We start from the raw sequence: 26,993 nt of genomic DNA, 5'->3' as shown, positions 1-26,993 counted from the left end.
TGTTCCATTTCTGGTTCAAAATTAATCTGTTTATTTGAAAGTTTAATTATTTTGTTGAAAACTTTTATTTGGTGAAAATTGAATTTAATTAATTCCTTGAAATCATCTTTTTATTGAATATTTATCTGTTTTGTAAAAAATTCTTCGTTTGGCTTGTGAATTTTACATGTTGGATTTTTTTTGTTTACAGTTTCTGGAAAATATTTCTTAATTGAAAATTCTTCTATTTTGGTAGAAATTCAAACTTTTTAATTGAAGATACAGCTCTTTGGTTAAAAACTTAATCTGTTTCAGTTTAGTATTCCATTTTTTTTAATTATATTTTTTGGTGAAATATCAACCAAAGAAACCAAGTTTCTACTAAAATAATTTAAATGCTTGGAAGAAAATTCCTCTTTTTGGCTTGCAAATTTAATTTTTTAAATAGACATTGAAAACTCAACTCTTCTGTAGAAAATTTTTATTTTGAATATTTGTGTCTTTTCGTACAAATTAAATATTTTTTGGTTAATAATAAAACTGTTTGGTTGAAAATGACTCTTTTTGCGTATAGGATTTATCTATTTTATTGAAAAGGCCAATTTTTTCATTTAAAATTCAACTGCTGGATTGAAATCGGAATTACTTTGTGAAAAATTCAATTTGCTGAATAAAAAATAAACTAAGTTCAAAAAACATACCATAAAAATGAATTGAGGGATTCACTTTTGTTCTGAGATATCGAATTTCTGTCGGCCTTTCTTCAAAGTTCTAAAAATCTTTCGATTTTTAATTTTTTTTTATTAAAAATTATGCTCAAATAATTTATGGATGCTTCTAACAACCATGTCTCTGAGAGTTTTAGGCATCTTGTAGAATTTTGTAGGGAAATTTATTTTAAAAGATCCCAATCGCGACTATTTTAAAATCAACGCCAAGAAACATATTTATGTGGGAAGATCAAGATCATGATTGCAGAATGATATTGATCAGAGTCAGTATTTATTATCCTTGACATCGAACTTTTCTGGGCGTCGCGACTAAGATCATTGCCAGTCGATAAACTCTTCATAGTCTTGATCTTTGTTTTCTGGTTCTCGCATTGGTTCTGAACGAAATGAAGGCCGCGGAGTTAATTGAACTGTCCTAAAATGTTCACATGTAAATAAATGCAGCTAAAATAACATTTAGATTTTGCTAGCCAAATACTAAAATAACTCATGTTCGCACACCATGCCAAGTGACCGGGAATTTTAGAAATTAAAAAAAAAACCGTCCAACTTTGATTGCAACAGTTTTTTAAATAATTAGTTAAATTGTAATCTTTTTCAATTATAATATAATTCAGTTTTGAATTTTTTTAAGCGTGTAATGAATAGATTTTTAAAATGTAATTTTAAAGACTTAAACAATTAAAAATTAGAAGCGTTTGAAATCGAAGATTTTTGTTAGCAAATATTTTCAGTTGATGAACTGTGAATATAAATTATTTAATGATTTTTAAGATTGAATTGTACTTTAGGATTTAAATAATAAATAATAATGGATTGTACAAAACGATTCAGCGTCAATTCGCAATTTTAGAATTTTAAGATTTTATCAGTAAAAATTAATCTGTTTCAATTAGAAAGTCTTAAACAAATAAGGCTCTATTGAAAAATTATAAACTATTTTTGGTTTTAAAATCTGTTTAAAATAATATTTTTATAATAATTAAAGGCTTTCATTAAAATTTAGCCTGAAATATTCCATTTTAACAATGCAATTTGAAAGTTATCAATTAAGAAAAAGAACAATTACTTAATGTTTAGATGCAAACTCCTGTTAAAAAAAAACAAGAATCCAACGACCAAATTTGGACCACAACGAACAAACAAAAAATCCTATTGTAATCTGAAAAAATTGAAAAAAAATTAAAGTAAATTTTTCGGACAAAAATAAAAAAGAGGAAAGAAAAATGATTGTTGGACGTTGAATAGAATTTTTAATTTGGATTTTAATCTAATTTAAATTTCTTACATTTTAATGTTTAGAAATATCTGACTTTTTATTTAAAATCAGTAATGATAAAAATAAATATTTATTTATTGTTTTATTTAACGAAATTTAAATCGTGAGTCAAATTGTTGCATTTTTATGTATAAATAACACTTGAATGCCTATTATTTCTAGAAAAAATTTGAGTAAGTTGATGAGATTTTTTAGAAGATTTTAAAATATATAAAATGATTTAAAATAATTTAAACGATGTGTCAACGTGTACTGAAAAAATCCGGCTATTCTTACCAAAATTTCGGTGCCCACGGCCTAATTTAAAACAAACTTTAGATTTTAGCAGATTTCAAACAAAAAATTTAAAAGTTTTCAAAGAATCTTAACAGACTTCCAAAGAATAATACGATTTTTTTAATTGATAGAAAAATCAAAAATCGTTTTTTATTTGGAAAAATTATTTGAAAATCGAATAATTTTAAAAGATATTTAGAAGTTGAGAGACACTTTCATTAATATTTCTGAATTTAAAAAAAAAGTGAAACACCATGTAGATGTTTGAAGATCTTGAAATAAAAATTCGAAGCATTTTAAGGATTTTTAACCTATTTAAAATAAAATAATTTTACTTTTAATGTGAACAGGGAATTTTAAATCTTTTACAAATTTATAGTCAAAGCATGGAATTGTTATATTTATAAAAGAATTATAATTTTTCTTGTAAAAATTGAATTTTAATAAATTCCGACCTGGTACAGGGAATTTTTTAATAGAATGAATTATAAGTTGGAACGGGATATTTTCGAAAAAAATTAAAATAGTGAATTGCAACAGTGAATTAAAAAAAATTTGATTCTTCGTTGAAACGGAAAATTTTCGAAAAGTTTTAAAATTCTGTATTTGTACAAGAAATTTTCAATTTTTAAACAAATTTTGAATTGGACCTGGAATTTATCTCGGAGAATAACAATTTCTAATGGAAAATTGATTTTTTAAAACAAAATTTTAATTCTTAGTTCAAGAGGACAATTTTCAAAAAGCTTTAAAATTCCGGATTTGAACAAGGAATTTTCAATTTTAAACCAATTCTGAGTTGGAACTGGAATTTATTCAAGAGGTAATTTAGAAAAAATTTAAATTATGAATTGGAACGGGGAATTCTACAAAAAATTATTATTTTTACAATTAGTTTGAATCGAGAATTTTCGAAAAGGATTAAAATTCTGTATTGGAACAGGGATTTTTTTAAGAATTAAAATTCCGGCCTTAAACAGGGAATTTTCCTTTTTTAGCCAATTCTGAGTTGGAATTAGTGTTTAAAATTGCTTAAAATGGTATAATTTTGAACATATTTAAATTAATTTATTGATTCTTCAATTCAGATCATTAAAAATGATCACGTGGATTGATATTTTTGAACTGAATCTCAATTTTTGAACTTTAAAATTTATAAAAGTTTTGAATTTGTGAGTTGGCATTTGAATACCAAATTTTTAGATGAAATACCTTTTAAACTTCACTTTTCAAAGTTTAAAATTCGAGAGCCTCACTTTGAGTGCTTTCATTCGCAGTTGAATTTTAATTACTTCGAACAGAACAATTTTTAGTATAATTTAGAACAATTTAGAACAAAAATTTGTAGAAAAATTTCTTCATCATTCGATCGGTCGAAATCATTTATTTAAATTGTTTATATTGTTTTGTGATTTTCGCTTTGTAACTTCGGCAGCATCTAAATTTTAGGAAAACCTGATTTCCGTTCACTTATTCGGTACCCAGTGAGCAAAAAATCATGAACAACCCAAGAACGTCCTTGGGACGTTCCTAGGACGTCCTATGTCGGCTCAATCAATGTCTAAAAAATCTTCCCTAGGATTCTCAAAAGACAATTTCCGACAGACGTCACAGGGATGTCAAAAGTCGTCTCCAGGACATTCCTAATTCTTTTCCATCCTTTTTTAGTAAAACAGCATAATGAATTGGAGAAACGGAAAATGGCTTTTCCGCAATAACACTTCATCATTTTTTCAAATTACCTTTCAAAACCTTCAAAGAATCCACCGCATTCTCAAACGGTTTTTATTGCCGGGGCGTTACGTTGCGTTGGTGAAACTTGGGTGACGGAATCTCTTGAGTGGCTTGAGAGTTCGAGGGGCAAAGTGCTGTGGCAAGTGGCTGTAAAATGCATTCCCGGCGGCATTTGCAAACTCACCATTAGGCTCAGTTATAGATTGTACTTTTATACTGAGGCCTGAGGTTGAAACGTGTACACGAAGTGAACATTTTATGACGAAAAAACTTGTGTGATGTGGCTCATAAGACACAAGACATAAAAAAACCTCTCGGTTCAAACGTAACCGCAAAACGCAACCATACATCGATCGTCCTACGGTTTCAGTTACTATACAAGTGGCTGCCTTCCCAGTGGGAAAAAAACCCAAGAAAATCCCAATAGCATCCTTAGGGCGGCCCTAGGACGTCCTATGTCCGCCCTCTCAACGTCTCTAAGGCGTCTAATGTCCTAAAGACGTCTGAAAGACATAGGACGTTCTCGAGACGTCTGTCGTAAGTTAGACGTCTTAAAAGCATCCCTAGGATGTCTGAAAGACATGTTACAAAATACATCTTTGGAATGTCGCAAATAAGTCTCTAGGTCATCCTCAATTTTTTGCCTACTGCGGAATCATCACGAAATCCCCTTGTGGGTGTAATACGAAAATTCACTTTTACCTTGTATGAAACCTAAAATTATAAAATGAACATCCAGTGGGGAAAAAATTAAGGATGTTCTAGAGATGCTCTTGAGATGTCTAATGTCAGTACGAAAGATGTCCCGAGAACGTCCTATGTTTTTGAAACGTCTCTAGCACTTTGTCTTAGGCCTAAATCTTAGAGACTTTGATTGGGCCGACATAGGACGTCCTAGGAACACCCCAAGGTCCTTCTTAGAATTTTCACGGTTTTTTGCTCACTGGCTAATGATCTTGAGTTGCCTAAGCTTCTTTAGAAACGATTAACCCTCTTCTCGAAAAAGAAGGCAATGATTATAAGAAATTGATCAAAAATTGAATCCCGTTTCCTGTTCGCACTGATAAAAACTAGTTTTTTAGTATGCACAGTCACACGCAAGTTGAGACAGTGAATGGGAGCGATATATGGCACGTTATTCGCAATTTTATCGTTTTTAGATAGCGTTAAATAAGACTTGAATACTTAATATTCAATGACGCGAACTTATCTCCATAAATTATACATACGATAAGAATAATTACACTGTTTACGTTCTAAAGAGGGAATTTTCAAGATAAAGATTTGCATGAATACTAGTCTAACTATTTTATAACATTTACTCAGTGGGCAAAAAAATTAGGGATGTCTTAGAGACGTCTTTGGGATTTCCTTGAGATGTCAGTACGCAAGATGTTCCGTGAACGTCCTATCTCATTAAGACGTCTTTAGGACATCTTTAGGACATTGTACGACTTAGAGAAGTTGATTGGGCTGACATAGAACGTCCTAGGAACGACCCAAGGACGTTCTGGGGATTTTTATGCTTTTGTGCCCACTGGGTAGTAAAAATATAGGAAGTAGTAGTGGTTTCTTGCATTTCCCATAATTTTTTATCCAAGGTTTTTATTGTCGAATTGAGTAATTTGAAAGTAAATAAGAAGACGTACTTAAATTACGTTACTAATCATAGGACTTCTTAAAGACCCTCCCTGCCGCTGGTAACAACCCGTAACAAAAAATAATAATTTTCTACCATAAAAGATGACTTTTTAACAAAATACTTGGATTTTGAAACAAAATTGATAAATTTTCGAAAAATAATTGAATTTCCAACCTAAAAAGATGAACTTAAAAAAACAACCGTCAGACAAATTTAAAAAACAAAGTTAAATTTTATCTTAAAAATATTTCAGTTGACGTTTCAACGCGAACATATGACATTTAAACAAGTTAATTTTTTTAGAAATAGTTGAAATTTTCTAGTGAACAGTTTGAATATTCAACTGAAAAGGATGACTTTTTAATAAAATTCTTGAATTTTAACCAAATAGTTGCATTTTTATCTAAAAAAGATGCAGTTTCTGCTAAAATAGATGATTTTTTAAATTAAAGATACTAATTTTTTAAAATATAGTTGAATTTTTATCCAAAAAAGATTTTAATTTTACTTTTCAACATCAAAGTATGATTTTTAAATAAGAAGTAAATTTGGTACAAAGATGCTTGGACTTGCAACAAAACAATTGAATTTTGAACAAAAAAGGATAAATTTTTAAAAAAACTTGTGTTTTAACCAAACAGTTGCATTTTATCTATGAAATATGAACTTTTCTATTAAAACAGATGCATTTTTAAATCAAAAAGACAAGTTTTAAAAACAGTTTAATTTTTATCGAAAAAGGATTTTAGTTACTTTTCAAGACAAATATATGACTTTTAAACAGTAAATTTTTTACGAAATAGTTGAATTTTGTACTTAATAGTTTGAATATTCAAGCAAAACGGATTAGTTTTTATCACAATTGTTGAATTTTCAACCAAACAGTTGCATTTTTATCTAAAAAAATTCAGTTTCTACTAGAATAAATTAATTTTTTTACCTAAAACACCAATTTTCAAAAAAGAAGTTAAAAAAGATTTTAGTTCACCTTTTAACGCCAAAATAAGAATTTTAAACTATAAGTTAATTTTATAGTTAAATTAAAAAAAAAAAAAAAAAAACAGTTGAATATGTTTCCCTGACCATTGATAATCAAAGGCCAGAATTATAAACTTGTATTATTTTTAACCTGGATCCAATAATAAACGGAATAAAACAATTTCAAAATAAAATGGAAAAATTAAAAATGTATGCTGTTTCACAGTTATTTAAAGTCATATAAATTCTCTGACTTATGTAAATTTTTTATATCATTCTCAGGCTTTTCACTATACAATTAAATTCTCTGAATGTTTTAAATTGTAAATAAATTTCCATACAATAATATAAAGTTATTGTTTAATTTAAGAATTTCTAAAAATAACGTGCATGAATTAAGGACCCCTCTCCCCCTTCCGTAATAAATCTTAACAAAATCTGTCGACCCCTCTCTCCACCTTGAGCTCTCAGTGGGCACAAAACCACGAAAATCCCAAGAACGTCCTTGGGGCGTTCCTAGGACGTCCTATGTCAGCACAACCATTGTCTCAGGACAAATTTTGTACTGTCATTGGACGTCTTAGGAACATCTCTAGGATATTCAAATTACTTTTTTTCAAAATATGTCTCAGGGATGTCCCAAAGACGTCTCTAGGACATCTTAAATTTTTTTGCCAACTGGGTAAGTACTGTTGCTAATGATTTCCATATTTAAAATTCTGTTTCAGAAGGTCGAGAAACGCCACTCTCACCACCTCCAAATTCTAGCTGTTCCTTACAAACGTCTCCACGGGGATTGGGATATACTTGTGGACCAATCGATGGATCTCTCTACGCCGTGGTCCACCAAGGTACCGGAGGTGGGGCTCGTGGTTCCCCACTGACGGTTTCCATGGATAGTGGTATCAGCAGTGCACCTCCTCAACGACCCAGTCCTCCGGAAATCGAAACCGAGAATCAAGCTCATGGTGACCTTGACAAACTCCTACATGATATGATGCTGACTGTTGAGGTAAGTGGTTGGTCAAGATGACCAAATTTGTGGACATTAGCATGGAAAGGGCACGCCCAGTGGGCAAAAACCCATGAACATCTCAATGACGTCCGTGGGTCGTTTCTAGGACGTCCTATGTCAGCGCAACTAATGTCTGTATGACTTCCAATATCCTACAGATGTCTGAAATACGTCTTAAAGACATAGGATGTTCTCGGGACATAAAAAGACCGTCCTATGTCAGCACAATCAATTCGAATTCATTTTCTAAACTTTTCTTTAGTGTTATTGACAAATTTGCATATAATATTTCTATTTCTGCAGAAAAAAATTGTTTTAAAATGTCGGTACAAAACTACGGACCTCAGAAATAAACCAGCCTTGATTTCATAGAACGCCGTTCACGGCAAGTGATGACGGACTGGAATTGTTACAAAATATTATTGAATTATAAAATTATAATTATTGTCAAATATTACATATTATTAATATTATTGTTAATAATTTTTGAATTTTTAATGGTAAATTTTTTAAATTAAATATTCTTCACATTTTTAAGATTTTCAATTGAAAGTTTTGCTTTTTGAGTAGTTACAATTGACAATTCTTGAATGTTAAAAATTTAGTTTTAAAGGTGTGTAATTTGGAAGATTTTTTTTTAATACCTGATTCAATTTTGAAGACTTGCAAAGGAAAATTCTTTGGAATTAACGATTTGCGATTTAAAACTCTTTAATTTTAAAGATTTCAAATTGAAAGCTCTTTAGTTTTACAAGATGTACAAATAACAAGTATTGAGTTTTGCTGATTTTTTAAGATCAAAAGTCTATAGTTTTCACTTATATATCAGCCACATTCATGAAATTTAACATGTGTTTTTAAGATTTATATTTTAAATTTATGAAATTGTCAATGCTTAATAAAATATTTAATTCAGTTTTGGAGACTTACAATGGAAAATTCTTCAATTTTTAAGACTTTTAATTAAAGATTCTACATTATTTAAATAGTTTAATTTTGAATTGTTAAATTGAAAATCTGACTAATTCTAAAAGTTCAATTTTAAAGCTATCTAATTTTTACAACTTTTTCAAGATATAATGAAACTTTGAAGATTCAAATTAAAATGTATTAATTTTTAATATTTATATTTTAAAGGTATATTATTTTCAATTATTTCTTAATGTGTAATAGAACTTCTTATTTTTTTTTTATTTTGAATTGTTAAAATTAAAATTAATTTAATCTTGAAGATTTATATTTTAAATGCATGCAATTTTAAACAGATTTTTCAATATTTAGTTCAATTTTAAAGAATTGCAGTTAAAAATCCTTGAATTAAAAAAAATTTTATTTGAAAATTATTCCATGATCAGGACTTATATTTTATAGAAATGTAATTTTAAATATATATTTTAGATTTAGAAGAACAGTATGTCCAAGTTCGATTTTGAAAGTTTTTAAAATAATTAGCTGAATTGTTATCTTTTTTAATAATGACATCATTCAGTTTACAATTCGTAGTACGAAAATGTTTTAGTTCACAAATTTTTCATTTTAGATTTTTTTTTAATTTTCAGAATTTTAAAACGCTATCTGGAACGCTTGAATAATTAAAAATGAAAAGCGTTTGTAGTTGCAAATTCTTTATAAAACCCATTTTTATTTAATTAACTGTAAATATAAATTAATCAATTTTTAAAGGGAACAGTAATTGATTTGCCCAAACAATTCTCAACCCGTTCAAAGTAAAAAATTTCCAGATTTTAACGTTAAAAAATAAACCGTTTCCATTCGAAATTCTTAATCGTTAAAAATTGCAAATCTCGGATTGAAAATTTAAAACCCATTTTTAACTTAAAAATAACATTATAATAATTTATTTGTAATTAATGGTTTTCTCTAAATTTAACATATTGTTTCTGTCTGAAATATTAAATTTTTAATCCGTTAAATTTCAAATTTTTTAATCAAACAAAGCAAAATTATTTAATGTTTAGTAATATGTGACTGTTCGCTTATGACGAATGCATTGAAACCAAATCTTTAAAATTAAATAATCTGAACTGAATTTTTGGATATAGAAAGCCTTGCATCGTTAAAATTTAGAAGAGTTTTTAAACTTTGAGCGTTACCATTTTTATTATTATTAAAAAAAATGTTTTATGCGTGAGTGAAATTGTTAAATTTGTGTGTTTAAATAGCAATTCACCACTAATTATTTGTACGATAAATTTTAGTAATTTGAAGAGGTATTTCGAAATTTTAAATAGATTCAAAATTAATTTAAAACTTGAAATGATTTCACTTAATTTAAACGAAATATACCGACAAAATTCACAGCCTAATTTAACACAAAATGTAGAATTTTGCAGATTACAAAAAAAATGTTGAAACTTTATAAGAATTATAAACAACTCTAAAAGAAGAAAAACATTTTCGCAAGGTTCGTAGAGAAATTGAAAATACTTTATCATTTTGGAATATTATTGTAAAAGAATATTAAAAATGATTTTTAAAGATTTCCAAAATTGTTAAAAAATAATCTAGATTAACCTTTTTTCATTTGCAAGAGTTTCTAAAAATTTTAGGAAAAATTCTATTAATTTCAAAAGATATTTAGAAGTTCTAACAAAATTTCAAAAGTAATTTCTATGTTAAATAGAGTTGAAAAAACTCGAATATTTCTAAACACTTTAACATGAATTTGAAGCTGTTCAAGGATTTTTAGAATACTTAAGATGAAAATAATTCAACTTCTAATTTTAAAGGTGTTCAGTTTAAAAAATGTAGTATTTCAAATGTTAACGTTTCTGCCTTGAAATTTTTTAAAATAATTTGATTTTGAAAATTTTAAAGTTCATTCATTCTTGAATTTAGAACTTAAAAAAATTATTGAAAATGATAGAAAACACATTTTCAACAAATAATTTGTTTGCAAAAAATATTTTTGTGAACTGTATCATAATGGAATATCTTTATATAATGTAAATTTATGAAACGTCAGCGATTAAAACAATTTCCCTATTATTGGAGAACATCGGGAATGGCAAATAGAAAAAAAATGATATTTTTCTGGTCATATTTATTTATAAAAAAATTTAAAGACTAAATTAAAAATCAGGCTCAACAACTTTCTTTGAAATTTTATCAGATTAAATAAAAACATCCAAATCGGTTCACAGGTTCAGCCGGAATCGTATTTTGAACCAAAAAATTAATTTTTTGCCTACTGTGCGTTGATGGGGCTAACATAGGACGTCCTAGGAATGTCCCACGGACGTTCTTGGGATTTTCATAGTTTTGTGCTCCCTGGGAAGTAGCAATGACCTAAAGACGTGTTCAAGACATGGACGTTAACGAGACATCTTTTGTACTGACCTTAGACGTCATAAGAGCATCCCTAAGATGTCCAAAAGAAATATTCAAAAAGATGTCTTATGGATGTCCCAAAGACGTCTCAAGGTCATCCTTATTTTTTTTGCCCACTGGGAAGGTGTTTTTAATGAAAATCTACTTGGTTTTTTTTATTAAAGAAGACACATAAATCATAGTGTAATTTGAAACTAATTACGGTGCTCTCTAAGGATATTCAGCTTACCTGAAATATAGCTTTGTCGTCTCGCGAGAAATAGAAGCTCGTTATCGTGTAGTGGATTTGTTGTGCTAATGCGACAGACACAAAACTCATCAGACTCCCACCTGTTTCACATTTATGGGACAGTCAAGGATCTCATAGTTCTCACCTTAAACTCACATTAAAATCTGTAGGACAGACAGGGCTCTTACGTCTTCCTGTACCTCCCACACGAGCAATGTGGATAACACGTTTATGGACTGACCAAGTAATTGGTCAATTCTTATGAAATTTGCATCCCACTAAATATAACAAGTGCGAACGAATTGATCCTTAGGGACCGTAATTAAATTACGTAACGGATTATAGGCCCTTTCCAAGACCCTCCCTTCCCCCTGTAATCAACCGTAACAAAAAACGTCAGCCTCTCCTAGCTTAAATAACAAATTTTTTAAGTTAAAATAAATAATTTTCTATCAAAGAGATGAATTTTTAACTATTCAGTGGACAAAAAACCGTAAACATCCGAAGAACGTCCTCAGGTCGTTCTGAGGACGTCCTATGTTAACACAATCAATGTCTCTAAGACGTCCAATATCCTACAAATTACCTAAAGAAGTCTTAAAGGCGTCAGGCGTTCTTTAGACATATTTTATACCGACATTAGACATTTTAAGAACATCCCTAGGATGTCCAAAAGACGTCTTATGAATGTCCCGAAGACGTCTCAAGGTCATCTTTTTTTTGCCCACTCGGAGATTATGAAATATTCATTTTAGATTATTAATATTTAAATTAAACAATTGAACTTTGAACCAAGAAGATTAATTACTTCCAAAAAATAAGAATTTTCACTGAAAATTATCATTTTTTAACCAAAAATTGAATAATTGCATTTTGAGTCAAAAAAGAAATGTTCAGCCAAGGAAATGAGTTTTGAATTAATAGTTAAAAAAAATTTCAACCAAAAAGGAAACAAATTTTCAACAAAATGGTTAAATTTTCGAAAAAATTTCCTTTTCATCCCAAAATAAAACAATTTTGCAATCAAATATCTCAAATTTCGACCAAAGAAATTATTTTTTAATTAAAATTATAAATCTTAAAAGAAAATTTAACAAAAGATAATAAAGACAAGAATAATTTTACTAAGAGAAAAGTAAATCTAAAACAAATGATAATTTTCAATATTTGAATGAAATAAATTAACATTTCAGTTTTAAAAATTACATTTAAAAAATAACTTAAAAATATTTACATTTTCAAAACAAGTGTTTAAATTTCAATTTTTTTACCAAGAACATTTAATTCTACCAAAAATACTAATTCGAAACTAAACAATAATTTTGAATAATCAAAAAGTTAAAGTAAAAAGTTAAAATAAAAAGTTAAAATAATTTTTAACAAAAGAGTTTAACGTTTAACCAATTAATTTTTTAACAAAATAGTGTATTTTCAACATTACAGTTGAATTTTCTTTTAAAAATACAAATTTCATCAAAAATTTTGATTTATGAACTAGGAAAGATCAATTTTCAAGTTAAAATGGAACAGTCGAATTTTCAAATAAAATTTAGAATCTTTAACTGGGATAGTGGAAATTTTTATGAAAAAGAGGAATTTTCAACCATAAAGATTAAATTGAAATTTCATTTTAAAAAAAGAGACATTTTTAAGTGAAGATCGAACCAAAATCTATTTTCTTATAAAAAAAATGTATGCTAAATAGCAGGAAAAATGTTAAGATATAAAAAAAACTTTAATTACCTTTCTTATCGGATCACCAGAGAAAAAAATAACGATTGAAAAAAAAGTAAGAAAATAATACAAATTTTGAAATGTACTTAATTATTTTGAAGAAAAAATTACTTTTCTATCAGAAAAGATGACTTTTTAACAAAATACTTGAAATTTCAACGAAATAAATAAATTTTCGAAAAATAATTAAATCTTCAAATTCAAAAGATGAATTCTCAACAAAAAAACTGTAATAGTTGATATATCAACAAAAATATTAAATTTCATTTGAAAAAATTAATTTTACAACCAAAAATACAAATTTTCAACAATTTGTTTTCAGTCACGAAATAAAAAAATTGGTACCTAAATTGTTAAATCTTCAAGTCCAAAGAAAAAATTTCGGTACCAAAATGGACTTTTCAACCACAAAATATGAATTTTCCGCAAAAAAAAAAAATAATTTTCAACGAAGTTTTTAAATTTTTGACCCAAGAGATAAATTTTCTGCTAAAAATATGAACCTTTGACAAAAAATAATTTCTCAAAAAATTTTTTCAAACATAATAGTTGAGTCCATTAGCAAAGAAGATTAATTTTCAATCAAACAGATTTATTTTAAACCGATAAGGATTAAATTTCTATTAAAACATACACATTTTTAAATCGAAGACAAATTTTCGAAAAATATATATTTAAATTTTCATACAAAAAAAATTTAGTTTGGCCTTTTACCCTTAAAAATGTGTTTTAAACGGTAACTAAATTTCCTATAAAGGTACTTGAATTTTCAACCAGAAAAGACGAATTTTCAACAAAACAGTGGAAGTTTCAACAAAACAGTGGAAGTTTCAACTAAAAGGAATCACTTTTTAACAAAATTGTTGAATCTTCAAATAAAAAGTTGCATTTTTATTCCAGAAAGGTGCAATTTTTCTACTAAAACAGGTGAATTTTTAAATTAAAAATCCGAGTTAAAAAAAATTAATTTTTATTTAAAAAAAATTTTAGTTGACTTTTCAGCACGAAAATATGAACTTTAAACAAGTAAATTTTCTATGGCACCAGTGTGAATTTTTACCTGAAAAATATTTCAGTTGTTTTTCCAACATTGAAATATGAGTTTTTAACAAGTAAATTAAAAGAAAATAGCTGAATTTTAAACAAAAAGAATGATATTTAACAAAATTTTTGAATTTGTAACCCAATAGTTTTACTTTTAATTAAGAAAGACGCCGTTTCTACTTAATTAGATGAATTTTTTAAATAAAAACACAAAAGTATTAAAAAAAAAGAATTGAATTTTCATCCAAAAAAAAATTTATTTTTTATTTTCTGACTTTAAAGTATTAGTTTGAAAGTAGCAATAAATTCGTTACAGCAAAGAGATTGTTGAAAAGTCGAACAAATGCAACTTGTATAATTTTATCTTCTAATTTTCTAATTTCCTCAATAGTATCTTTAATATATTGTTAAATGTATTTTGAAACGCATAGAATGGAATTTTGGGATAAAAAAACCGAAACAACTAGCAGATGGTATATGATCAAGGGCTGTTATATACATTTTTATAAATGTTTACAAATTTTCATTGAAAAATGTATATACATTTTTTGGGCAGCATAGGAGATTTCATTTTTTGTATTTTAGACTTCGTAAAAAAAAAGAAAAAAAGGACTTCTAAAAAAAAGAATTTCTTTATTTGAAAACCTTTCCATTCAAAGAACAAAGGCCAAAACAAAAAAAAAACATCCTTATTTCATCAGCGCCCTTAAGAACGAAGCTCCTTTCCTTCTAGTAATTCTTCTACAAAGACCTCGAATTTTTTTTTAACTATACCTGGAAAACAAGTGGGCCAATAAATTACGGATCTCCTAGAGACGTATTTGAGACATTCCTGATACGTCTTTTGGAACATGTCTTTTGGACATCCTAGAGATGCTCTCATGACGTTGAATGATCGTGCTGACATAGGACGTCCTAGAAACGACCCAAAGACGTTCTGGGGATGCTCATGGTTTTGTTCCCACGGGAAATCTCATTGAATTTTTTAACCAGACAATAGTTTGAGTAGATTTAAAAGTAAATTTATTCATCCCAATTTTGCTGGATAAAGTAGAAACCTACTAACAGATCAGGCGAATGTACATTTACAGCCTTACAAGAGATTACGAAACCAAATCTAGCTGAGAGACGTTTCTCAACCGCATTACGCACCTGAAGTCAAAAGTAGATTCATTATACTCTCCCCCTCCTTTTTAAATCCCTCTTTAATCTCGTCTCATTATTTGAATGTGCAGTCAATGCCAGATCCCCCGACGGACGACTATCATCGATCAGACAGAAACGGAAAGACATACGCCCAAGAGCCTCGCAGTTACAGCAGCCACGGCAGTCATCCCACTTCCTCAAATTATTCGACCTTGAAAGATTCGTACAGAAGTTACAGTGCCGCAAAGGAGTCCAGTCCTCCCTACAATTCCAGCAGCAGTTACAGCACCTTGAAGAACGATTACAGAGACCCGCCTTCCGTCCTCAAAGAAACTTTTGTGGGCAGAGAGAACGGGGGGAGGACTCACGACCTGGTCGATTTTCGAGGATCTCCTGATCGAAAGGAGTCTATGAACGACTCCTACCGACAGCAGACGGATTCCTTCTCGCCTCCTGGGAATATAGACTTCATCGATGATGAAATTCCTTATCACGCGAGGCAAACTAGTCAACCCTTCTCGTATGGTGCCACTTCAGATATGATCAAACAACAGAAACTGTCCTCGCCTTCCTTGGTGAGGAAGGCCTCGGTACGAGGAGCCGCACCAGTTGTTGATCTAGATGACATCCTTGGGGAAAATAGCAGAAGGCCCATTAGTCCTCTCAATACCAAGACGCCAGATCCGCCACCGGAATTCGCTAATGGTTCGAGCAAGCTAAACTCTGACCACATGGATGGGTAAGTTTTTTTTTGTAAAATTTTTTGACTTAGATAAGAGTGATCTAGCGTACCGAAGCGATGGTGAATATTATTAGTGGGTCAATGGAATTACTGTGGTGATCGTCATATAATTTTATGTTTTTATTAACCCTTTGAATACACCCTGGGTCATATAGACCCTGTCATCGACTTTGACCAAAAATAGAGATCAGGCGTTTGAAAAATGCGGTAATGCATCCTTATAAGTATATTTCGATCTTCCGACCACAGTTTTAGAGATTTTATGTAGCGTGCCGAGTCATCAATCGTCGTTGAAAACCGATTGAAATCGAAGCAGGGTATTGGTGACCCATGTGTGTACTTAAGGTCGCATTTACTAAAATTTAGATTTTTTTTTAATCAATTATAAACTTCTATTAGTGAAAAAAGTGCCAAAACTGTTTTTAAAGTTTTTGCAAGGGCACATGGTCACAACTAGATAAAATAGTAAGATGTTGACTTTGTGCTTACAAAGTAGGCAGAAAGAGAAATGTGCGACCAATGTACGATGAACATCGCGCGTACATACGCAACGATCGTGCTGTTCATAAATAAGTATAAGTAATTACATATTTGTCTAACAAATTTTTTTATTTTTTTATACATTTTTCATACAAAAAAAATTTGTTTCACTCATTTATGTAAAATAATCACGATTTTTTATACCTTACAGATCACCTATTTCAGTATGCGAAATAAGTACCTTTTTTGTACAAAGCAGGACTATTTCTTTATTATTTAGGCATGCTTCAAGGGTATTCTTATACATTCTTAGCTAAAAATATTCAAAATTAAACAAGTTTTGATTTTTTCATAAAACTTCATTTTTTGCAAAAATATTTTCTTCTGAATTTTTTTAAGTATGTTAAAGGTTTTAAATACACTTTTAATATTCGTAATTACTTTAAGTAAAAAGGCTCCTTAGTTGTAAAGTTTGACAACCAAAAAGTAAACAGGGTCAGTTTGACCCAGTGTGTAGAAGATGTTCGAAAAAATAGGTTTATACTCGAAGAATTAAAAATGAGCTTTCGCTTAATTGCAACAAGTTCCAGATATAATTTATCGCGAGTTCATTATAAATAATGTTTTTTTTTAGATTCCAGGAATTTAATTAATAAATCAAGATACACTCAAATATTTTAGAACTATAGATTAATTAATTTTCTAGAAAAAAAACGAGTTTTCAAAAAAATACATTAATTCTCAATCAATGAATTTTCAACTAAAAAATATCAATTTTCAAACAAATAGCTGAATTTTCAAACTAAAAAAGATCAGTTTTTAACAAAAAACGAAATATTAAAATATTCAGTGAAAACAATTATTTTTCCACTAGAAAAAAAAATCATTTTTGAAACATATTTAATTTAGCTGTTCACTAATTAGTTTTATTTTTAACCAAAAATATTAAATAATTACTAAAATGATGAATATTTAATTGCAATGCTTGAATTTTCAAGCAAAAATGAATTTTCAAACAAGACGATTAATTTTCCACCGCGAAAGACGATTTTTCTGAAAAATATATTAATTTAAACAAAAATATGAATTTTAGATAAAAGACTTCAAGTTTAAAATACGTAATTTTATTTTCAATTAAAATGCTCAATATTTAACTAGAAATTTTAATTTAAACTAAGAAAGATTTAACTATAGAAGATCAAGTTTCAACCAAAAATAAAATAGTTAATTTTTAAACAAAAAAGATAAATTTTCAATTGTAATAATCAATATTTAACTGGAATTGTTGATTTTTGAACGAAAAAGATGGATTTTCAAGCCAGAATCTTAATTTTTACGAAAGTAGACGAATTTTATAGAAAACACACAAATTTTAAATTAAACAGATAAAAAACTTAATTTTTCAACCAAGTATTTAACAGTTATGTTTCCAATATAAAAATTAATTTTCGAAAAAAATCAGTTTTCAACAAAATAGCTCATTTTTCAAACAAGAGATGAGTTTATAATTAAAACGAATAATTTTAATAACAACAAATTAATTTTTGACAAAAGAGTAACTGTCAACCAGAACTTTAATTCTTTTCGAAAATTCTCCATTTCAAGCCATTGTAAGAGTTATATTTTTTTTGTAAAATTACATGTTTGAATTCATAATTTATTTTTTTTCGAAAATAACTCGTTCCAACTCAAAATATATTTTTGCTTAAAAAATTAAATTTTCTATTTAGAATTTTTATTCTGCTGCATAAATTCACATTCCAGATGAGAATTGGTTAAAAATTGAAAATTCCCTGCTTCAACTCAGAATTAGAATTCTTTAGAAAAGTCTCCTGTTCCAATTCAGAATTTTTTTCCTGTTTGAAAATCCCCAGCACTAGCTCAGAATTGGATAAAATTGGAGAACTCCCGGTTCCAAGTCAGAATTATGATCATTCTAGATAAATTTCGGTTCCAACTATTAATTTGTAAAAAACTGAAAATTCCCTGTTTAAATTAAAAGTGAAATTTTTTTTATTTTAAATAGTTTAAATATCCTTAAAATGCTTCGAAATTTTATTTGAAAATATTGAAACATCTACATGCTATTTTACATTTTTTCAAATGATTTTTTTTTAATTCTGCCAAATCAGAAAATTTTTTTGAAAATCTTCCACATTCATTTTTCAACATTTTGTAAATCGTCTTGTACAATCAATTATCATTCACTTTTTAAATATTATAGATAAATTCAATTTAAAAATTAATTGGTCAAGTCTTTAAAACTGCATTTTAAAATTCTTTACATTGAAATGTACGCTAAAAAATTAAAAGTCTAAAATGGAAAATTTTAAAACTAAAAGATTTTCAATTTTCGCATTCGAAACTGAATAATATAATTGGAAAAAGATCACAATTAAACGAAAATAGGGTTAAAATCAAAGTTGGAAGAATGTTTTTTTTTCTAACAATTTGTAAAATTCCTTGTCAAAACATAAAGTGAAAGAAATAAATACATTTTTTAATTGATCTGTACTTTAAGTATTTAAAGGTGAACAAAAAGCGACGTGACAAAACGATTTCAAATCAGTTCAAAAGTAAAAAAATGTTTCTTGGTTGAAAATTAAAATATTGTGGCAGAAAATTGATCTTTTTTAATTAAAAATTATTCTTTTTGGTAGAAAAGTTATCTTTATTGAAAATTTTGTTTTTTTTTTGGTTAAAAATGCAACTTTTTCCTTATAAATTAATTTTTCTGCTAAAATTGTCCATTTTTGGGTTGAAAATTCAACTTTCTTGCAGAAAATTCTTCATTACCTTGAAAGTTTAACAATTTGCATGAAGTTTTCTTTCTTGACTGAAAAATATTTGCTTGTTGAAAATTTGTCTTTTTTTATTGGAAAATTCCACATTTTAGTTGGAATTTTATGTTGAAAATTTAACTTTTCTTTTAAAAATTGTGTTGTTGTACAAATATAAACAACTACATGTTTCCTTGAGAATTCATCCTTTCTTTTAAAATTTTAGTTTTTGCGTTGAAAATGTCTTTTGAAAAATGTGTAATTTTGGACCGTTTAAACATTGCTTACAAATTGTACCATTTACTTGAAAATTGTACTAGTTATTGAAAGTTAAAATATTTTGTTAAAAATGATTTTTTTTCTTTGGTTGAAATTGAATTTTTTAATTAAAAATGTAAGTATTCAATTTTTGAGTTGAAAATACTACTACTGGTTTTAAATTTAATCTATTTTAATAAAAGTTCGCTTATTTAATTGAAAAATAATTTTTCAACTGAAAAAATTTCTATTTTGTTGAAAATTGATCGTTTTTTAGTTTAAAATTCAACTATTTAATTGAAAACTAAATTTTGTGTTGAAAGTTCTATTATTTTTGTGATGAAAAACTGTAAAATGTAGACAAATCAACTTCTTCAATTTAAAAAAAAAGTGTATGGGGATACCTACTGCAATTTTTTTCAAAAATAGTTGAAGAAAAAAAATGAAAATGCCTAATATAACGTCAGATAACTGTTTGCTCATACACATATTCTTATTTAATTTTATCGTGTTTTTTACTTTATAGCAAGAAAAATAGTAAATTGTTATTTCAAATATTTTAAAAATTGTATCATTTATTTTGCACATATTTTTTCCTTTTCAATAAACAAATATTTGGATCAACACTAACTTCTTTTTAACAAAATTTTGTTTGAAATTAAATAAGCTAATTTTTCAAAATATCACAGTTTTAAATATTTTGAACACTTTATCATCAGAACTTATGCTTTTATTAGAAAATAATAATCGGACTTCTTACGGAGTCCCGAAAATGCCCAAAAAAACTGAAATTGAATTTTTTTGAAAAAATTGCACAATGTGTTCTGTAATATTTGTTTCGTTTTAACTTGCTTTTATTAAATAAATTAAATGTTCTTAAGTATTAAAATTTTTTCTTAAAGAAAAGTAGAAAATTCTTGTTTAAAAAAAATTTCGTCAGTTTTGTGGCTTTTTTTATTATCAACGTCATACAGATATTACTACCCCATATTTAATAAATTCGAATTTGCAATATTGCAATATTGCTCATGTCAGTTAATATAAAAAAATCGTTTTTTTTGGCAACGACTGGCACAATAATGCGAAACCAACAAAATTAACAATATTTTTTATCGACTATCGTGATAATTTATTTTTCACGATGCTAGTTGTTAATTTTATATACAAATTATAATTATAGGCCAATTTATTTAGAAATTTAGAATTATTGTGAAATAAATTACTATATTCATAGAAACTATAGGAAACGTAAATTTTGGAGAATTAAAAAAATTCTTTTCATCTATAAAATTCATAATGTTTAATTTTTGACATTATAATTTTTACATGGAAAATAACTTGCTTATTAAATTATATTTGCAATAACATAGAATTAAAAAAAATCTCTTGCACATATCACTTCTAAATTTAATTTTTATTTTTTTTAAACAAAATTTAGTATCGGTTAAGAATTATTGCGTTCTAAAAGTTATTTTGAACTTTGTTTTCTGTCACTGCGCGTGGATAGTGAGCCAGCGCGGCGACAGAAAAATTTAGTATCTAAGAAATTTACCGAGTTAATAAAAATATTTATATTTAGAAAGATATGAAAAAAATTCTTTTGAGCGAAAAATTGAATATAACATGATTTATTAATTTTTCTTGTCCCTGTTTTAAAAAATTGGTTTTATTGTTTTAACATTATTGTGCTAAAAAGGCCTATAAATAAAAATTTCAACCATTTGGCTGATAATATAACCATTTAATTAACAAGTTTTTTTTTAATTCTTCTCTTTCAAAAATGAATTTCAAAAGAATTAATTCGATTTTCCAGAAAAGAGGTGCATTTTTAAATAAAAAATTAAGCTTCTACGAAAAGAGATGGATTTTCAAACAAACAAGAAAATCGCATTTTCAACAAAATAGTTGATTTGTATATCAAAAAGAATTTTTTGTTTTTAAGATCCAATCAAATTGATGAATTTTCTAATTGAAAAAAATATTGGGTTAAATATTGAACAATTTGGTTCAAAATTCATTATTTTAAAGATATAACTCTTCGATTGAAAATTTAACTATTTTCTTGAAAATACATTGTTTTTGTTTAAAAAACAATGGTCGAGAATTCATATTTTATAAGTTAAGTAATTAACTTTTTTCTTACTATTTGGCCTTTGCTGTTAATAATTTGTCTTTTTTGATTTAACCGGTCCAAAATTTGTTTCTTTTTTTGTCGAAAAACACTTTTTTTAACTGAAAATAACTATTCTATTTTTGGATACAAACTTTATCGTTTATGTACAAAATTCGACTGTTTTATTAAAATTTCATTTAAAATTTGACTCTTGATATAAAATTAATCTTTCTAGTTGAAAATTATTCTTTCTTGGTTAAAAATTCATCTCTACATGTTTAAAATTCTACGATTTCATTCGAAATTTATTTAATTTGTTGAAAAATGAACTATTTTGTTACTCATCCTTTTTTTTTAATTTATCTTTCATGATAAAAAAATCATCTAAGCATTGCTTTAAGTTTATCTTGGACAACAAAATTTATTCTTTAAGTATTTAAATCTTTAAGTAGCCTTGCAATTATTGATTTTTTAAAATATAAAAACAAATAATTTTTTTTACATGTTGTCAATTGCTGAATATTATTCTAAATTTTATGGTGTTTTGCACAAATATAAATAGTTGCAAAAAATAAGATCGTTTATAAACATATTTAATTGTTAGCTTTATTACTTAATAAAAATACTGTTTACGTTAAAAAGCTCAAATCTGACATGAAAAAAACTTTGAAGGATATGAAAATTTAAATCTATTTTTAAATTTCCCAGAAATGAAACATTGCAGAGATTTAAAAAAATAAGTGAGAGTTAATATTAGATAATAATATTTTTATTTAACAATAATGTTCTTCAATTAAGAAACCTAGTCCCAAACATTTGAATTTTTTATTCATTTTCTAGCAACTCTATTGAAAGTGCCTTATCCATTTTACTTTTTACTACTACATTTTTTTATTGAAAAGAAAAAACCCAATCAAAATCAATTTTAATTAGATACAACAATTAGGAGAGTCAAGCTGGAAGGTCTATATTAATTATTATTAAATTAATTCCATTAAATTTATTCAAACAATGGTCGAAGAGTTCTTCTACCTTAATCAATACACTCTACAATAAATTAATCAATGAAGCTTAACTTGAAATAATATTGCAGTTATTTATTATATTTATGTATGACTACTTATTTGCTGATTTGCAATTAAAACTTAAACTAGTAAAAAGTCAAACTCCATTCAGTGGTAGTAGAAGAAGTAAGTCTGAAAATTCCACTGTAATAAAAATACCAATCTTTGATAATTCATTAGAAGAAACTGGAGAAAAAGTCGGAAAACTGCTTTACACACTTTGCGTATAATATAACTTATTGATATCTGACATTTACTATTAAAAAGGAATGTTTTTTATTCTCAACTGGCAGATTTAAACCTACTTCCCCTCACAGTAGGCACGAAACGATAAACATCCCAAGAACGTCCTTGGGTCGTTCCTAGGACGTCCTATTCAAGGATGCCCTAGAGACGTCTTTGGGACATCCCTAAAATGTCTAAGATGTCTTTTGGATGCCCTAAGGATGCCCTTAAGAAGTATAATATCAGTACGAACAAACATATTAGAGACGTGGATTGGGCTGACATAGGACGTCCTAAAAACGAACCAAGGACGTTCCTGGGTTATTCATGGTACCCGCATTGTAATTCCAATAAAGCGAGTAGCAAGATCAATCAAACTAAATAGTTAAATCTACTTTTTATAACTGCAAGTATTCCCAATGGGCAAACAAATAAAGGATCTCTTCTAGACGTCTTCGGGATATCCTTGAGACATCTTTTGTAACATGGCTTTCGAAATCGTATGGATGTTCTTAAATGGTCTAAAGTCAGAACGAAAGATGTCCCGTGAACGTCCTATATCTTTAAAACATCATTAGGATAGTGGACGCCTTAGAGACGTTGATTGGGCTGACATAGGATGCCCTAGAGGCGTCTTTGGGCCATCCCTAAAATGTCTAAGATGTCTTTTGGATGCCCGAAGGATGCTCTTAAGAAGTATAATGTCAGTACGAAAGACGTCCTGAGAACGTCCATGTCTTTGAGACATCTTTAGGTCATCTTTTGGACATTGGACCTCATAGAGACGTTGCTTGTGCTGACATAGGACCTCCTAGGAACGTCCGAAGGAGGTCTCTAGCAACTCGTTAATTTTTTCGCCCACTGGGAACTTATTTTTTTAATGGGAATTTTAGAAAATTTTAGTTGAAAAATCCGTCGAAATTCGATATTTACCATTTTTGAAATAATCACTTAATGTTTTATCTTCTTTAATTATAATACCATTCAGTTTATAATGCGTTATTTGGAAATCTTTTACCTAACAAACTTTTACATTTCATTTTTTCATTTTTAAGCGTACATTTTTAATTTAAAGAATTTTATAATGCAGTCTTGGAAGACTTAAACAATAAAAAATTAAAACCGTTTTTAAAACTGTTCAAAATTTAAGAATTTTCAGAGGTCCTTGAATGAAAGCCAGAAAGCCTTGAATGTTTGAAATTCCAAGGATCTTCCATACTTTGAACTAAACGATTTTAATGGTTCTATTCAAAAAATGATGAAATTGTAAGTGATATTATTGAATTTTGAATTATAAATAATAATTTGAAACTTATTATTTGTGGTACAATTCAAGCAATTTTTAAAGATACTTAAAAAAATTATTTAAATTTCTAACCAGAAATGATTTTTTAACAAGAAAAAAAAGAAGAATTTTGAAGTAGAACAGTTAAATTTTTAGCCATAAAGATGACGTTTGATGACAAAAAATTACTTTCCAATTAGTAAAACTTTGACTAAAAGAAGATAAATTTTCCACTCCAAATTTAATAGTTGATATTCCTACCTGAAATTATTTGAATATTAAATATAAAACAGTTTAATTTAAACAAAAAAGGCGAAATTGAAATAAAATACTTGATTTGTACGTTGCAAATTTAATAAGCAAAAAACAAATTCCAATGAAATAGGTCAATTTTTATCGAAAGAAATTAATCTTACAAATAAAAAACAAATAAACTGAAAATGAAATAATGTAAAGATGTTATTTTGTCGACCAGGGTAATTAATTAGTTAATTCTGATGTTAAATTTTGCTTATTACTGGTCAAAATAATTTTCTGCATATAATTTTGTGAAAATAAGTTTCTCTTTTCTTCGGAAAATTATTTGTTTTTAGAGCAAAGATGACTTTTAAAACATATATTTCAATTTTTCAATAAAAAGAACAATTTTCGAGAAATTAAAAACGAATTAAAAAAAATTATTTAAATTTCCAACCGAAAAATGATTTTTAACACAAAAAAAATTTACAATGGAATAGTTGAATTTTTAGCCACAGAGATTAATTTTAAAGTAAAGGAATGAATCTTTAACAAAAGAATCACACTTGATATTAAATTAAATAAAGTTGAATTTAAACCAAAAAAAGGTTTGAACAAAATACTGAATTTTATAACAAGAAGATGGATTTTTAAACAAAAAGATTAATTTTCTACCAAACTGTCGAATTTTTAACTAAGAAATTAATTTTTAAAAAAACCATTTTAACTAAGTAGTTAAATTTGTTAAAAATATTCGAATTATTAGCCAAAGAAATGAACATTTAACAAAAAAAATGAATTTGCAAATGACAAGAATAGTTTTTTAAAAAGTAGATCAATTTTCAAACTTATAGTTGAATTTTTAACTAAAAAGATCAATTTTCTTGAAAAGAAAAACTTGTTTTTACAAAATTAGTTAAATTAACAACCAAAAATTTATTTTTATGTAATAAATGTAATTTTGTAAAATGTAATGATTGTAAAAGCATGTAATTTTTCAAATAAAAAGGATTAATTAAAAAAAACTTAAACAAAGACTAATAAAAGACAAAAAATAGACCAATTTTCCACCAAAAGGAGTAAACGTTAATTGATAAAATTTTAATAAAAAACAGTTGAATTTAAAAAGAAGAGAAAAAATGATTTTTCTCTAAAAGAGTTACTTTTTTTATTTAAAATTTTAACTCTTTTTTTTACGAATGAAACATACAATTTTATTAAAAAATTTTATAGAAGAAGATATTTTTCATGTATAGAGTTTGAATTTTCGCAGACAAAAACGCTAATGTTATAATGTTGTTTTACATTAAACTTACTGTTTAAAACAATGAAAGTCACGCAGGCGAGAAATAGAATGATTTCCATCTCGCTAAGATAGATCCACTGTTAGAAAATTTCTAACTTATTTTGAAAATTTTGATGAGCGGAAAGTAACAATTTCTTGGAATATGTTAACTTATTTACTAACCAGAATTTAATTACAGAATTTTATCTGCCATAAGTAGAGCGGAATGCGAAGGTTGTTTGTTTGAGACCTTCAGATATGGTTGTGTCCGGGTTCTCCAAAATTCGTTGAGCATATAACAAATATTTTTAACTTCTAATTTAAAATTGAACGTTTAAGTAATAGTTCAAACCTATTTCTGAAAAAATTCTAGAAATAAGAAAAAATGCAAAAATTAAAAAAATTAAATAAATTATTAAATTAATTAATTTAATAAAGAATTAATAAATTAATAAATTTTTTTAATAATTAATTAAAATTAAAAAAATATATATTAGATACAGTTGTTTTGTTGAAAATATAACTATTTCGTTGAAAATTTATTTTATTATGTTTCTCTAACTGGCAATTAAACCTTTTTTTAACGTTGATTTTTTTTATTTGAAAATTCATATATTTTGTTAAAAATTTGTCTTTTTCCTTTTGTTGGGAAATGAACCTTTCTTGTTGAAATTTTTTCTTTTTAATTAGCTTTTTGATTAAAAATTTTACTAAATTTTTTTTACATTTAATCTTTTTAGTTGAAAATGTTACTATTTCGTTCAGAATATATTTGATTTGTTTACTACTCATTTCTCTAACTCAAAATGAAACTACTCTATTTTCTTTGAAATTTGATATTTTTTAGTTGAAAATTCATCTGTTTGCTCAAAATTATTCTTTTTTTTTGTAGAAAATTAAAGCTTTTAATTGAAATTTAATTCGTTTAATACTTTTGTTGAATTTTTCTTATTGACATTTGATCTTTCTTGTAAAAAATTCATTGTATGGTTAAAAATAAAACTATTTCTTTAAAAATTTATTTAATTTTCTTAAAACCTTCTTTTTTAACTTAAAATTAAACCATTCTATTTTCGTTGAAGTTTTATCTTTTTTTTTATTTGAAAATTAATTTATTGTGTTGATCATTTTTATTTTTGTTGGTAAAAAATTTATCTTTCGGGTTGAAAATTCAACTATTTGGTTACAAATTGATTTTTATGATTTAAGATGCATCATTTTAGTTAAATGCTTCTTCCTTAGGTGAAAAATTTAAAAAAAATTGATTGAAAATTCGCTTTGGTAGCGCAAGCTAATTGCTGTGTTGAAAATTCAATTCTTTTTTTTAAATTTGTATTTTTTGGTTTAATTTAACAGTTTTTTTTATTGAAAATTAAAATATTTTTG

General features: G+C 26.9%; 1 protein-coding gene across 6 annotated transcripts in view; it reads left to right on the top strand.

Moving 5' to 3' along the window:
* Window positions 1-26,993, top strand: part of LOC117168125 (tensin-3) — a 639,780-nt gene that overhangs the window by 570,837 nt on the left and 41,950 nt on the right. For all 6 annotated transcript variants that reach the window (XM_033353532.1, XM_033353537.1, XM_033353534.1 and 3 more), the window contains 2 exons: window positions 7,348-7,631; window positions 15,228-15,877. In XM_033353532.1, the coding sequence (XP_033209423.1) occupies window positions 7,348-7,631; window positions 15,228-15,877 (934 nt within the window). The remainder of the gene's footprint in view (window positions 1-7,347; window positions 7,632-15,227; window positions 15,878-26,993) is intronic.

The sequence above is a fragment of the Belonocnema kinseyi genome, chromosome 2 (assembly GCF_010883055.1).
Source record: "Belonocnema kinseyi isolate 2016_QV_RU_SX_M_011 chromosome 2, B_treatae_v1, whole genome shotgun sequence".
NCBI lineage: Eukaryota > Metazoa > Arthropoda > Insecta > Hymenoptera > Cynipidae > Belonocnema > Belonocnema kinseyi.
Note: the sequence above shows the minus strand (reverse complement) of the source record. Positions and strands in the feature narration are given on the sequence as shown.